The sequence below is a fragment of the Neomonachus schauinslandi genome, chromosome 8, assembly GCF_002201575.2.
Source record: "Neomonachus schauinslandi chromosome 8, ASM220157v2, whole genome shotgun sequence".
NCBI classification, from domain to species: domain Eukaryota; kingdom Metazoa; phylum Chordata; class Mammalia; order Carnivora; family Phocidae; genus Neomonachus; species Neomonachus schauinslandi.
The window spans coordinates 26,453,332-26,465,741 of NC_058410.1; the positions used below are offsets into that span (position 1 = coordinate 26,453,332).

At 38.7% G+C, this 12,410-nt stretch overlaps 1 protein-coding gene across 1 annotated transcript in view; it reads left to right on the forward strand.

Annotated features, from left to right (window-relative positions):
- NHSL1 (NHS like 1) overlaps positions 1-12,410 on the forward strand; it is a 66,774-nt gene that overhangs the window by 20,205 nt on the left and 34,159 nt on the right. The window contains exon 3 of the mRNA XM_044917192.1: positions 4,557-4,684. Within this exon, the coding sequence (XP_044773127.1) occupies positions 4,557-4,684 (128 nt within the window). The remainder of the gene's footprint in view (positions 1-4,556; positions 4,685-12,410) is intronic.

The window sequence follows — 12,410 nt, forward strand, 5'->3', positions numbered from 1 at the left end:
CAGATTTTTCATAGTTTTATGGATAATTTGCAACATTTTGGTCTTTTAAGACTTAACATGTATCAAGTCATTTTAGCTATTTTTAATATTGCCAAAAACATCAGAACTAATATCACCTTTAGAGATGATCCAGCCCAGCAGCCCCTCCTTATTTTCTAGCAAGGAATCATTTCAAAACACAACCTCACATGGTAACTGCTCCCAGTATGTAAAATGATTTTCAATATTTTAAAATGTTGTCATTTTAAACTTATACTTCTTATAGGGTCAATTAGTTAGGGATAAAGACTAATTTGACTTAGTTTAAAACGGCCTTGGGTTGAGGGGCCTGGCTGGCTCAGTGGGTAGAGTGTGTGTGTAACTCTTGATCTTCGGCTTGTTGAGTTCGATCCTTACATTAGGTATAGAGATTACTTAAAAATAAAATATTTGAAAAAAATTAAAAAGTAAATAAAAGGGGCCTTCACTTTGTATTTTGTTTTGTTTGTCAAGTATTTGAAAACAATGAATTATAAGTAGCTACAAGTGGTAACAGTTTTTGTTTTTGTGTGAATGTGTGGCTGACTGCATTTCATTGTTTATTTTTTATTTCAAGTATAATTAAAATACAGTGTTACATTAGTTTTAAGTGTACAATATAATGATTCAGCAACTCTGTACATTACTTCAGTGCTCATCACAATAGATGTACTCTTAATTCCTTCATCTGTTTTACCCATCCCAACCCATCTCCCCTCTGGCAACTCCCAGTTTGTTCTCTATATTTAAGTCTGTTTTTTTGTTTTTCTCTTTCTTTGTTCAATTATTTCTTTTTTTTTTTTTTTAAGATTTTATTTATTTATTTGACAGAGAGAGAGACAGCGAGAGAGGGAACACAGCAGGGGGAGTGGGAGAGGGAGAAGCAGACCTCCTGCCAGGCAGGGAGCCCGATGTAGGGCTCGATCCCAGGACCCCGGGATCATGACCCGAGCCAAAGGCAGACACTTAATGACTAAGCCACCCAGGCACCCCCATTTGTTTTGTTTCTTAAATTCCACATATAGGGGCTGTTTTCTACAGTGGCTGCACCAGTTTGCATTTTGCAGTTTGCATTCCCACCAACAGTGCATGCAGGTTCCTTTTTCTGCATGTCCTTGCGAACACTCATTGTTTCTTGAGTTTTGATTTTAGCCATTCTGACAGGTGTGAAGTAATATCTCATTGTAATTTTGATTTGCATTTCCTTGATGGTGAGTGATGTTGAGCATCTTTCTGTGTGTCTGTCCATCTATGTCTTCTTTGGAAAAATGTCTGTATGTGTCCTCTGCCCATTTTTAATTGGATAATATTTGGGGGTTTCTGTTGAATTGTGTAAGTTCTTTATATATTTTGGATATTAACCACTTACCAGTCATACCATTTACAAACATCTCCCATTCAGTAGGTTGCCTTTTTGTTTTGTTGATGGTTTCCTTCACTGTGCAAAAGCTTTTTATTTTGATGTACTCCCAAAAGTTTAATTTTGCATTTTTTCCCTTGCCAGAGGAGACATATCTAGAAAAATGTTTTTATGGCCAATGTCAAAGAAATTGCTGCCGAAGTTTTCTTCTAGGAATTTTATGATTTCAGGTCTCACAGTTAGGTCTTTAATCCATTTTGAGTTTATTTTTGCGTGTGGTGTAAGAAAGTGGTCCCGTTTCATTCTTTTGCACGTAGCTGTCCAGTTTTCCCAGCACCATTTGTTAAAGAGACTGTCTTTTTCCCATTATATATTCTTGCCTCCTTTGTCAAGGATTAACTGACCATGAAAGTATGGGTTTATTTCTGTACTGTCTATCCTGTTCCGTTGATCTGTATGTCTACTTTTGTGCCAGTACCATACTGTTTTGATTGCTGTAGCTTTGTCGTATATCTTGAAATCTGGGATTGTGATACTTCCAGTTTTGTTCTTCTTTTTCAAGATTGCTTTGGCTCTTTGGGGTCTTTTGTAGTTCCATGCAAATTTTAGGATTATTTGTTCTGTGAAAAATGCTATTGGTATTTTGAAAGGGAATGAATTAAATCTGTAGGTTACTTTGGGTAGTATAGACTTTTTTTTTTTTTTTAACAACATTGGTTCTCCCAATTCATGAGCATGGAATATCTTTCCATTTGTTTGTGTCCTCTTCACTCTCTCATCAGTGTTTTATTGTTTTCAGAGTACAGGTCTTCCATGAACTTGATTAAGTTTATTCCTAGGTATTTTATTCTTTTTTGGTGCACTGTAAATGGGATTGTTTTCTTAATTTCTTTTTCTGCTACTTCCTCATTAGTGTATAGAATGTTGTAACAGATTTCTGATTATTAATTTTGTATCCTGTGACTTAATTCATTTATCAGTTCTAGTAGTTTTTTGGTGTAGAATTTAGGGCTTTCTATATATATAGTACCATGTTTTCTGCAAACAGGGAAAGTTTTACTTCTTCTTTACCATTTTGGATGCTTTTTATTTCTTTTTCTTGTCTGATTGCTGTGGCAAGGACTTCCAGTACTATGTTGAATAAAAGTGGACATTCTTGTCTTGTTCCTGACCTTAGAGGAAAAACTGTCAGTTTTTCACCATTGAGTATGATGTTAACTGTGGGTTTTTCACATATGTCCTATATTATGTTGAGGTATGTTCCTTTTAAAGTGGTAACAGTTTTTACTGGTTTGTTATACAGGATTCACCCTGAGTCCTTAGGAGACTATAGTTCATAGGACCACAGAAAAGTTAATTTGCAACACCAAATTACATTTAATGAAATGTAAAGTGAGTATTTTTTTCAACCTAACTTTAAGGTAATTAAAATAAAATCAAATATTTACAGAAACCCAAAACTTTTCACATAACACTGAAAACTACTAATCATGCTTTATGTAATGTTCTCTCTGTAGGACAGTATAATTCTGTTTTATTTAAATTTTTTAGAGAAATCATAAATATTGGAGAAATGGGAAGATATTTCTCACTGGAAAGGGTTATATTATTATGAGTAAATCCTCATTAAAAAATAAGCTGTGTTCTGGAAATTTCAGAATTAAAAAAAAAAATCTTTCCATTTTACACAATATTAAGAGTGGTTGACAGACGAGCGCACGAACTAGTTAGCCCCTAAGTAACTGAAGTAATAGTAATTAGCTGTCTTGTGATTATGCAATGCATTTTTTAAAGTTAGTTTGGCATTCTGAAAGCTTCTCATGACTATTTCCTGTGGTTTTTAAAAATCTGATTTGCAGTTCTGGATCGGAAACTCTCTACTCACTCCCACTGTGAGGTAGCAAAGGAGAGTAAGGACTTTTTTCCCCCCGTTGGAGAATTTTTATCCTTTCACTTAAGCGACTGTTCATCTCCTCTCTGAGGGAGATTCATAGATCCTAGTGTTACAAAGGCACTCTGAAGATGCCCTACTTTAGTTCTGTGCCATTAGGTGCATGGTTTTTTCAAGCTGGGCAAAGAGTAAACTCTTCCAAAACCAAACACATTTCATACTCCTTTAGCAAGCTGGACATTTAAAGGTACCCTGTGGTGAGTGAACGCTTTTGCAAGGCAAATGCTTCTCTAAGGTGCTGTCTGGGTAATAGGAAATCTCCTGGGGCTTTAAAAAGCCATCAGTACTTTTCTTGTTGCACTTGCCCCCACTGATCCGAGTAATTAGCACGGTGGTTCCTCCTTGAAGAGAGTCACTAGTCTCTAAGCAGCCAGTGGCCCCAGCCCCTCTGTGAAGCAAGCACCCTCCTCCTAGTTTCCTTCCACCCTCTGGTGCCAGGCATTTCTATGTGGACTGGCAGACGTCTCAGACTGCCACCTGGCCTCATTAAATTCCACTCAATGATTATAGCCTGTTTGGCATCAAAGTTAAGTTGAGAACTAAAAATAAAATGAGGGCATTGTTATCCATGATTTCTTATGTCACTTCCAGCTGATGAGTCTAGGAAAGAAGCATAGCATGAGAATTGCTTGTCTTTTTGATGAGGAGTTATATATTTGCTGTATATCAAAAATTATACTAATTAAGACCCTGGGTTTAAATTCTGAGTCCATTACTTATCTGCATAACATTACTGAGCAAATAATTTAATTACCTTAAACCTGACTCAGAGGGCTGTTGTGAAGTCTAAAGGAAATCCCGTTAAAATAGATGAACAGGGTATATAATGTGTAATCAGGGTCTTAGTAATTCTTTGTGTTTTTTTCTTTTTTAAGATTCTGTGTATGTATGTATGTATGTTAGAGCGCGCCAAGTGAGGGAGGAGCAGAGGGAGAGGAAGAGAAAGAATCTCAAGCCGACTTCATGCTGAGCAGGGAGCCCGATGCGGGGCTCTGTCTCACCACCCTGAGATCATGACCTGAGCCAAAATCAAGAGTTGGATGCTTAAACTGACTAAGCCACCCAGGCGCCCCTCTTAGTTGTTTTTATCATCATTTTCATTATTAATAGTATTTCTTTGAAATCTTATATCTAGGCAAATATTACTAGAAAAGGTAAAGAAAGAGAAGTAAACAAATCCTGGTTTTTAATGCCCTTTCTCCCCTCCCTGGCCTGTATCCTCTGTAGAATGTGACAAACTGAGGCGGGATGGCTACCGAAGTTCTCAGTACTACTCCCAGGGGCCCACGTTTGCAGCCAATGCCAGCCCACTCTGCGATGATTATCAAGATGAAGATGAAGAAACAGATCAAAAGGTAAGGCTTCCCAATTCAACATGGGATCCTGAATTGGGTCCCAGAACAGAAAAAGGACATAAGTTGAAAAACTGGTGAAATCAGAATAAAATCTGGTTTAAGTTAATAATGTTACCCCAAATTAATTTCTTAATTTTGACAAAGGTGCCATGATTACATAACTCGTCAACATTACGAGAAGCTAGGTAAAGGGTTCACAAGGAATTCTCAGTGTTACCATTGCAACTTTTCTGCAAGTCTAGAATTAGTCTAAAATATGTTTAAAAAGGTAAGATCAGGATTCAAGGAATTCATTAGAGGGTCACAATCAGTATATTAGTGCATTTTGAATATTCTCTTTTGGATAGAAAAAATGAAAGTCTTACTTTTGTTGTTTTGGTTTTTTCGTATGACCAAGAACCCAGTCAAATTCCAAAAAAAAAAAAAAAAAAAAGAGCTCTAAGTAAAATAGGCAAATGCCACTGTTTCACCAAGTGGTCAGTGTTTTTCAGAAAAATTGAACAGAGGCAGCACTTTAATTTAATTACAGCACTGGTCAATTCACTGTAGAGATGCTGTTTCATATGTGCAGTTCCTTTTCTCATGCCATCTTTTAGGATGCAAAGTACTTAAGACAAATATATTTTCTCAGGAATAGATGCCCATGAAAGAATAAAAATGTAGGGAGATTCTGACTTACATGTTTTTTTTTTTTTTTCATTTTATTCAGTATTATTGACTTAAAGTTTGATGGACATGTTTTGGGTTAGAAACCATTTTTAATTAATCTAAGAAATGTCAGCAGAATTAGGTCAATATATAAATGTGCTATTGTTTAGAGAACATTATTCAAAATTTGTTGTCCATCCTCAAATAAATAACATCAGAGAAAAGGGTGGAAGTGTTAACAGTTAATCAAAAATGGGAGATTACTACCATAATGTTTTAGTATTCTGATGAAGATGGGACCCCAGGTGCTTTTTTTGTTTGTTGAGAATGTTTTTTCCTGTTTCTTTAAAAATACTTTCACACATTAGTGAGTCCTTGGGACTCAAAATACACAAAGAAGTTCTCTTACAGTAATAGGAAAAGCAGCTACTTCAAAATTGATCTGGTTTTTAATTTTAAAACCTTTATTTTTTTTCTCATTGACATGAGTAAGGAAAATAGAAATTAGAAGATGATTTATGTAGTGAGGATTTTGTTCTGTTCTTATTTTAAAATTTTTTCAGCCTTATTGAAATTATAATTGACAAATAAAATTGTATATATTTAAAGTGTGATGATATGACATATGTATATGATTTTTTTAAAGATTTTATTTATTTATTTGAGAGAGAGAGCATGAACAAGAGAGCACAAGTGGCGGAGGGAGGGGCAGAGGGAGAGGGAGAAGCAGAGTCCTCACTGAGCAGGGAGCCCAGGACCCTGGGATCATGACCTGAGCCAAAGGCAGGTGCTTAACCAACTGAGCCACCCAGGCACGCCTGACATACATATATGATTAACACATCTATCACCTCACTTAGTTACCTTTCCTTTGCATGTGGTAAAAATGCTTAAATTTTACTCTCTTAGCAGATTTTAAGTACACAACACAATAGTGTTAATTGTAGTCACCGTGCTGTGCATTAGATTCCCAGACCTTATTCAACTTCTAACTGAAGGCTTGTACCCTTTTTGACTGGCATCTCCCCGAATTCCCCACCCGTGAGATTTGTCTTTCTTTATCCAGATACACTTCAACTTTTAATGATGCTAAGAGGAGGAAAATTGAGTTTATAATGGGACCCGGTTATTAGACAGAGGTGGTTTGGCTGCAGCGTGATTGTGTAAGTTTTGAGTATCCAAGAGTATAGAGTCCCCTGGTGGCAAATTGACATTACTGAGACAACATCCAAAGGCCTTCTGGAAAGTGGAATTGTAGTTTCTAAATTCTCAGATAGCTGTTTACTTACCATGATGCTCCCATCTGAGGGAAGTCTTTTCTCTGTGGACTAGTTTCTATCCCTCTGTGCATTGCACTGGGCCCCTCCAAGTAGCCCTCTCCCAAATGTGTGGAGAAAATAAAAAAATCCTTATCCCTGAGAAGACAAGGCCCCTGTCACATTGAAAATGAGTCAGCAGATAATAATGATATGGAAAAGAATATATACATAAATGTCATCCTTTATATGATGGGACATGACATATGGCATATCCTGTTAAACACACGAAGTACTGTAGTGTGACTTGGTAGCACTGGGGTTCACTAGAGCAGAAACCAGAGTTGGTTGTGGAACCTTAGATCTCTTCTTGGGGCCAAATGGTTCTGTAAAATGGAGGCTTAGGAGTAGTGGAGGCCTTTGCTTGTGTGTGTGCTGGGAGCGTGAACTGTTTCAGGGGCTCCCTGAAAACCCCCTCTGGGTTACGGGCTCAATCGCAATGTCTGGACTCATGGCCTTCCTATATTTGGACCCTCATAAAAGCACAGAGCTGCTTTCAAATCTTACCTTCCTTTACTGTCATATGTCCTTGGGTAAAACTGTTTTTGAAATCCTTAGAATATACTGTTAGTGATATTTAAGGGGAACTTTTTTTTCTTAAATATATAGAACCAAGTTGAAGTATGTTCAAAATTTTTTCAGTTATCAGGCCTGAATGTCTTCTCAGTGTAAGAAATTTTTTCAGAATAAAATAAATATCAAATTATATAATGTATTAACTATGGATGATTATATCTTAATTAAACATCAACTAACAAACTCTTCTGTCATGTTAACGAACTAATTTCCTTCCTTCCCTCCCGCCCTCCCATCTCTTTCTCAGTTAGGCTACATCATTCAGTGTTGCATTCACTTCTGTAATTTCTTGGTTCCATGGAGCATCAAAAAAATGACTTGCCTCTCACTGTTGCACATCCCATTTGATGGTATTGGAGCACATTCTCCATCTTTTTGTTTATTCATAGCTATTGGATTAATTACAGTGTTCTCCACCAGACCATATGCTTTTTTTTTTTTTTTTTTAAATTAACTACATGTAAGTCAACAAGACCTAGTACTGCTTTCAGTGACAAAAGCCCTGAAATTGGTGTGGAAATTAACTTTTATAGGTCATTGTGCTTTTTCTACCACTTCGTATGGGTCCTTCACCCCACCTAGTGCTAAAGTATCTTCCAGTCAAGGAGGATTCATTTGTGTGCACCCCACACAGTGCTTAGTGCATGACCGGCTACGTAGCTGGCTCATTCTTCAACAGTTGTTTCCAGAACAATTACTAAGTACATACCCTGAATCAGGAGTCTTTATTAAAAATCTCTGTGACCATCCCCTCACTGCTCACCGTATCATGATGATGCACTGATGTCTCCATACAGTGCGGCCATCACTGGTAGTCATTTGGACGTACTCCATTATCCCTCCTCAATGTGTTCCTAAACAGAACTACTTTAAGCACAGACTTGTAAATTCATTTTCAAGTTAAGTATTTATTATGCAGGTCCTGTGTGCCAGGAACTATTCTGGGTGCTGAAGACGTAACAATGAAGCAAACAGAAGAAATCCTTGCCCTTGATAGTGGTTGATCTGACAGTGAGACATGAGTAAATAAGCAGTGATGCTATATTAGAAAGTGATACGCACTCTGGAGGAAAATAAAGCAGAATGAAAGAGAGGGGAGGTTGCCATTTTAAATTAAAAGGGCAGGCCTTCCTGAGCAAAGAGGTGATTGGGATTAAAAGAATGAGCCAGGCAGCAAATCTTGGAGAACATTCCATGAAGTAGAGTAGCCGGTGCAATAAATGTTTCTTAAGAATTTATGCCATATACCCAGATATTGCGAAATGTGATGGATAATAAGGTATCTGTATGTGCCTCAAGGAAATTACAGCTCTCTGGTAGGGAGAACTAGCCAGAATAAAAAGGGTTTTACATATTACCTGCTACAATAAGTGTTTATCATATAGTAACATGTGAAAGTGAAATTCTTCTCACTTGGGCATTCAGGAAGTGGGGGAGGGCTGGGGAGAGGGTAAGATATGTAAGAAGGAGAGTCACAAGGCTGTTGCAATGGGCAAGACATACCAAGGACTAGACCAAAAGAATGGCTGGTGTCAGTGGTGAGAAAAGGAGAATCTAAGTGATGAAATTCAGAGCGGGTGGCATCCCGGGAGTTAGGAGAAGCATTTCACGTCTTAGCTCTGCCACTTGTTGGGTTTCTTTGGATGTATCACTTGGGCCTCCCAGGCACTCATTTCCATATCTAGAAAGTGGGGAGTGGAGTAAGATTACTCTCTCAGATCTTTTTGAAAGTCTGCTCATTCATTCATTGACTCAACAGATATTTATGCAGCATCTCCAACAAACCAAGCATCATCATAAGTTCTGCAGACCCATCAAGTGAAAAAGACAAAGTCCCTTTTATCAGAGGGAAAACAAGAGTGAACAGATAAATATAACACAAAGTGGTGATACATGTTATAAAGAAAAATGAAACAGTAGTAAGGAGGGTTTTAGAGTGACAGGGCTGCTATTTTTTAGATTGAGTGTTCAAGAAGGGCTCTCTGAGCGTGTCATTAGAGCAGACCTCAGAATGAAGAGTAGGAACACTGCATGTGACTGCCTTTGGGAAGAGCTTTCTGGGAAGAAGAGCTAGTAAGTGCAAAGGCCTGGAGACAGTAGTATGGTTATCCTGTGGGGGAAATAGCCAGAACCACCGGATTGGGCATGGTGAGGACTTTGGATTTGTTGTTCCTGGGTGAGAGGTGGAGGCCCTGGAGGAACTGAGGTGGAGAGTAGCATGATCTGATTTACTATTTAATGCAACATGGCCACCGGATGGAGACAGGACCGTGGAGAGTTGAAGTTGGAAGTAGAGTGACAAGTCCCTAGGCCATTGCAGTAATCCTGGCAAAGATACAGATGATGAGGGCTGAGACCAGGGTGGCAGTGATAGAGATTCTAGCTTTATTTTATTTATTTATTTTTAAAGATTTTATTTATTCATTTGAGACAGAGAGAGAGAGACAGCACAAACGGGGAGAGGCAGAGGGAGAGGGAGAAGCAGACTCCCCACTGAGCAGGAAGCCCGACTGGGGACTGGATCCCAGGACCCTGAGATCATGACTTAAGCCAAAGGCAGACGCTTAACCATCTGAGCCACCCAGGTACCCCAATTCTAGCTTTATTTTTAAAAGTGGATCCAACAGTCCAACAGTACATTAAAAGGATTATTCACCGCGACCAAGTGGGATTTATTCCTGGGCTGCAAGGTTGGTTCAACATCCACAAATCAATCAGTGTGATACAATACCTTAAGAAAAGAAAGAACAAGAACCATATGATCCTCTCAATAGATGCAGAAAAAGCATTTGACAAAGTACAGCATCCTTTCTTGATCAAAACTCTTCAGAGTGTAGGGATAGAGGGTACATACCTCAATATCATAAAAGCCATCTATGAAAAACCCACAGCGAATATCATTCTCAGTGGGGAAAAACTGAGAGCTTTCCCCCTAAGGTCAGGAACACGGCAGGGATGTCCACTATCACCACTGCTATTCAACATAGTATTAGACGTCGTAGCCACAGCAATCAGACAACAAAAAGAAATAAAAGGCATCTGAATCGGCAAAGAAGAAGTCAAACTCTCTCTCTTTGCAGATGATATGATACTTTATGTGGAAAACCCAAAAGACTCCACCCCGAAACTGCTAGAACTCACACAGGAATTCAGTAAAGTGGCAGATATAAAATCAATGCACAGAAATCAGTGGCATTTATATACCCCAACAACAAGACAGAAGAAAGAGAAATTAAGGAGTCGATCCCATTTCCAATTGCACCCAAAACCATAAGATACCTAGGAATAAATCTAACCAAAGAGGCAAAGAATCTGTACTCAGAAAACTATAGAATACTCATGAGAGAAATGGAGGAAGACACAAAGAAATGGAAAAACGTTCCATGCTCATGGATTGGAAGAACAAATATTGTGAAAATGTCAGTGCTACCTAGAGCAATCTACACATTGAATGCAGTCCCTATCAAAATACCATCAACTTTTCTCAGAGAAATGGAACAAATAATCCTAAAATCTGTATGGAGCCAGAAAAGACCCCGAATAGCCAGAGGAATGTTGAAAAAGAAAAGCAAAGCCGGTGGCATCACAATTCCGGACTTCAAGCTCTATTACAAAGCTGTCACCATCAAGACAGTATGGTACTGGCACAAAAACAGACACATAGATCAATGGAACAGAATACACAGTCCAGATATGGACCCTCAACTCTGGTCAACTCATCTTTGACAAAGCAGGAAAGAATGTCCAATGGAGAAAAGACAGTCTCTTCAACAAATGGTGTTGGGAAAATTGGACAGCCACATGCAGAAGAATGAAACTGGACCATTTCCTTACACCACACACAAAAAATAGACTCAAAATGGATGAAATACCTAAATGTGAGACAGGAATCCATCAAAACCCTAGAGGAGAACACAGGCAGCAACTCCTCCAACCTCAGCCGCAGCAACTTCTTCCTAGAAACATTGCCAAAGGGAAGGGAAGCAAGGGCAAAAATGAACTATTGGGACTTCATCAAGATAAAAAGCTTTTGCACAGCAAAAGAAACAGTCAACAAAACCAAAAGACAACCGACAGAATGGGAGAAGATACTTGCAAATGACATATCAGATAAAGGGCTAGGATCCAAAATCTATAAAGAACTTAGCAAACTCAACACCCAAAGAACAACTAATCCAGTTGAGAAATGGGCAGAAGACGAACAGACATTTCTGCAAAGAAGACATCCAGATGACCAACAGACACATGAAAAAGTGCTCAACATCACTCCTCATCAGGGAAATCCAAATCAAAACCTCAATGAGATACCACCTCACACCAGTCAGAATGGCTAAAATTAACAAGTCAGGAAACGACAGATGTTGGCAAGGATGTGGAGAAAGGGGAACCCTCCTACACTGTTGGTGGCAATGCAAGCTGGTGCAGCCACTCTGGAAAACAGTATGGAGGTTCCTCAAAAAGTTGAAAATAGAGCTATCCTATGACCCAGCAATTGCACTACTGGGTATTTACCCCAAAGATACAAATGTAGTGATCCGAAGGGGTATGTGCACTCCAATGTTTATAGCAGCAATGTCCACAATAGCCAAACTATGGAAAGAGCCTAGATGTCCATCGACAGATAAATGGATAAAGAAGATGTGGTGTATGTACACACACACACACAAACACACACACTGGAATATTATGCAGCCATCAAATAAAACCCGAAATCTTGCCATTTGCAACAGCGTAGATGGAACTAGAGGGTATTATGCTAAATGAAATAAGTCAATCAGAGAAAGACAACTATCATATGAGGAATTTGAGAAACAAGACAGAGGACCATAGGGGAAGGGAGAAAAAAAAAATGAAATAAGATGAAACCAGAGAGGGAGACAAACCATAAGAGACTCTTAATCTCAGGAAGCAAACTGAGGGTTGCTGGAGTGGTGGGGGGTGGGAGGGATGGGGTACCTGGGTGATGAACACTGGGGAGGGTATATGCTATGGTGAGCGCTGTGAATTGTGTGAGACTGATGAATCACAGACCTGTACCTCTGAAACAAATAATACATTAAAAAGAAGATAGTAGGAAGGGAAAAATGAAGGGGGGAATCAGAGCGGGAGGCAAACCATGAGAGACTGTGGGCTCTGAGAAACAAACTGAGGATTTTAGAGGGGAAGGGGATGGGAGGATGGGTTAG